Source organism: Priapulus caudatus, unplaced genomic scaffold (assembly GCF_000485595.1).
Source record: "Priapulus caudatus unplaced genomic scaffold, Priapulus_caudatus-5.0.1 Scaffold630, whole genome shotgun sequence".
NCBI classification, from domain to species: domain Eukaryota; kingdom Metazoa; phylum Priapulida; class Priapulimorpha; order Priapulimorphida; family Priapulidae; genus Priapulus; species Priapulus caudatus.
In genome coordinates, this window is record NW_014577691.1 from 159,702 (window position 1) to 162,319 (window position 2,618).

The window sequence follows — 2,618 nt, forward strand, 5'->3', positions numbered from 1 at the left end:
CAGCTTACCTGACGGTGCCGGAGAACAGGTAGGGATCCTGCGGGATGATGCTGACGCGCGATCTGAGGTCGGCTAGCGGCACCGTGCGGATGTCGACTCCGTCCACGAGCACGTGTCCCTCACAGACGTCTGCCAGCCGCAGCAGCATGAGCAGCAGTGAGGATTTACCGCTGCCCGTGCGTCCACACACACCCACCTAGCAGGGAGAGATACTCCAACATTACACCCTGTATGTATGTATGTACACACACACCCACCTAGCAGGGAGAGATACTCAACATTACACCCTGCATGTATGTATGTACACACACACCCACCTAGCAGGGAGAGATACTCAACATTACACCCTGCATGTATGTATGTACACACACACCTAGCAGGGAGATGCTCACAGTTACCACAAATGTATATACTCACGCATGCATGGTGGGCACGCACGCGCATGCGCACACGCACACGCACACGCACACGCACATGCACCAAATGTGTGTGCATCACCGGCACGCATAAATGTAACAAACGCATGCACGCGCGCGCACGCACGCACGCACGCACGCACGCACGCACGTATGCATGCAGGCACACACGCACGCACACACGCACGCACACACGCATATGACTAGATATACATTGGTCTAAACACAACAGATGCATACCTTCTGTCCTGGAAGTATGTAAAGATTTATATTCTTGACGACAGGTGGCAGGGTATCAGCATATCTGATGGAGGCATTGTTAATTTGAACAGTTCCTGTGGTCGGCCAATCGGCAGAAGGAACAATCTCTCCTGCACACACACAGACATGCAAAGAGAACATTATTAGTATACGTTATATAAATATATCGTATATATTATAATATAATATACTAGTTACCTTACAGAATTCACGAACAGCACATACGATCATGAAATGATTCTTGTCAACCCTTAAATTGTTGTTGTTGTTGTTGTTTTTGTTGTTGTTGTTGTTGGATTTCTTCTTCTTATTATTATAATTTAAATATCATGGTATTTGTATTTATTTATATCATATATATTTATAATTGTGATTATTATTATATTGTGTAAGTATATTATCATTATTCATAATCTAGTTTATGCATTAGGTTGAATGAACAGACCTGCTGTTCCTGCCTGAGGTTCGGTAGGTAGCTGGCAGTAGTGAACAACGCGTTCCACGGAACTCATCTGCATCTCAGTTTCGGCCACGTTCAGAACAACCCAGTTGAACACGTCAGAGATCTGCAATGAACAACCTCACGTTCACGAGCTGACATAATTACAAGGTTCACCCACGAACGACATCATGTCACTAAAATAACCCAATCTCTGTTATCTATATTATAATTTAATTTGGTAATATCCAGACGAGATACTATGTGCTGCTGTCACACAGTACATGTTGCTTATTCTGTTGTAAAACACGTTTATATTTTACGAAAATGAAGCTCAGAGTGCATGACAACAACTTATCTGTTATATTACCATCACATTGCATCATGATTTGGCAACAAAAGCAATGTTCGTTGCAATAAAATTCAGCAGAAATCCACTTATGACACAGAAGCTTATGACGCACAATAAATTTCATCTGAATGCCAGCCCACTGGAGCTACGACTTACCACAATGGCATACGTGAGTGCAAGGCCGACCATACTTGCACAGTGAACGGTGGCGCCACATGCAAGTGCAAAGCTGATCGCTCCAACAGCAGCCACTAGCACCACAACCGCTGACAGGTAGCCCTAAACGAGAACAGCAACACAAGATGAAATAATACAGCCAGAGAAAAAAAACATTGTGCTCATCGGCTCATAAAAAATACTGCCAAAATCAAATGGGAATCACCACTGATTCTATGGAAAATGTAATTAATTATTATGCATTATTGTAAGTAATAATTATATTTATAGCTAAATATATTAAGTTATATTTTTCGATCATTAGATGGCGGTGCTTGCAGCAGACGTACCAGTCGGACTCCGAGCCAGACTTTCGCGGCGTTGACAAAGAGGGCAGCAGTGTTGTTGCGATCAATCAGCTTCATCATGCTTCGCAGAAACGTCTCCTGTCTCCTGTTAGCATGACACGCCAAACCATCGTGAGACACGTGACAACGATACAGTCAAACCATCGTGAGACACGTGACAATGATACAGTCAAACCATCGTGAGACACGTGACAATGATACAGTCAAACCATCGTGAGACACGTGACGATGACACAGTCACCTTTGTCACATTTGACACTAATGACACAATGAGGAATTGCAAAGCTACTATGAAATGTACGCGGAACACTACGCAGAGCCCTAGCCACAGTCACCCGGGATGAGCCCTAGCCACGGTCACCAGGGATGAGCCTTAGCCATGGTCACCAGGGATAAGCCCTGGCCACGGTCACCAGGGATGAGCCCTAGCCACAGTCACCAGGGATGAGCCCTAGCCACGGTCACCAGGGATAAGCCTTGGCCACGGTCACCAGGGATGAGCCCTGGCCACGGTCACCAGGGATGAGCCCTAGCCACGGTCACCAGGGATGAGCCCTAGCCACGGTCACCAGGGATGAGCCCTAGCCACGGTCACCAGGGATGAGCCCTAGCCACGATCACCAGAG

General features: G+C 46.1%; 1 protein-coding gene across 1 annotated transcript; it reads right to left on the reverse strand.

Annotated features, from left to right (window-relative positions):
- Positions 1 to 4: 4 nt before the first annotated feature.
- LOC106812283 (ATP-binding cassette sub-family C member 8-like) lies at positions 5 to 2,079 on the reverse strand. The gene is made up of 5 exons (XM_014816116.1): positions 1,975 to 2,079; positions 1,625 to 1,747; positions 1,123 to 1,243; positions 657 to 787; positions 5 to 196 (listed from the first exon to the last, which is right to left on the reverse strand). The coding sequence occupies exons 1-5, from the start codon at positions 2,050 to 2,052 to the stop codon at positions 5 to 7; spliced, it is 645 nt and encodes a 214-aa protein (XP_014671602.1). The 5' UTR covers positions 2,053 to 2,079.
- Between the last annotated feature and the right edge of the window lie 539 nt (positions 2,080 to 2,618).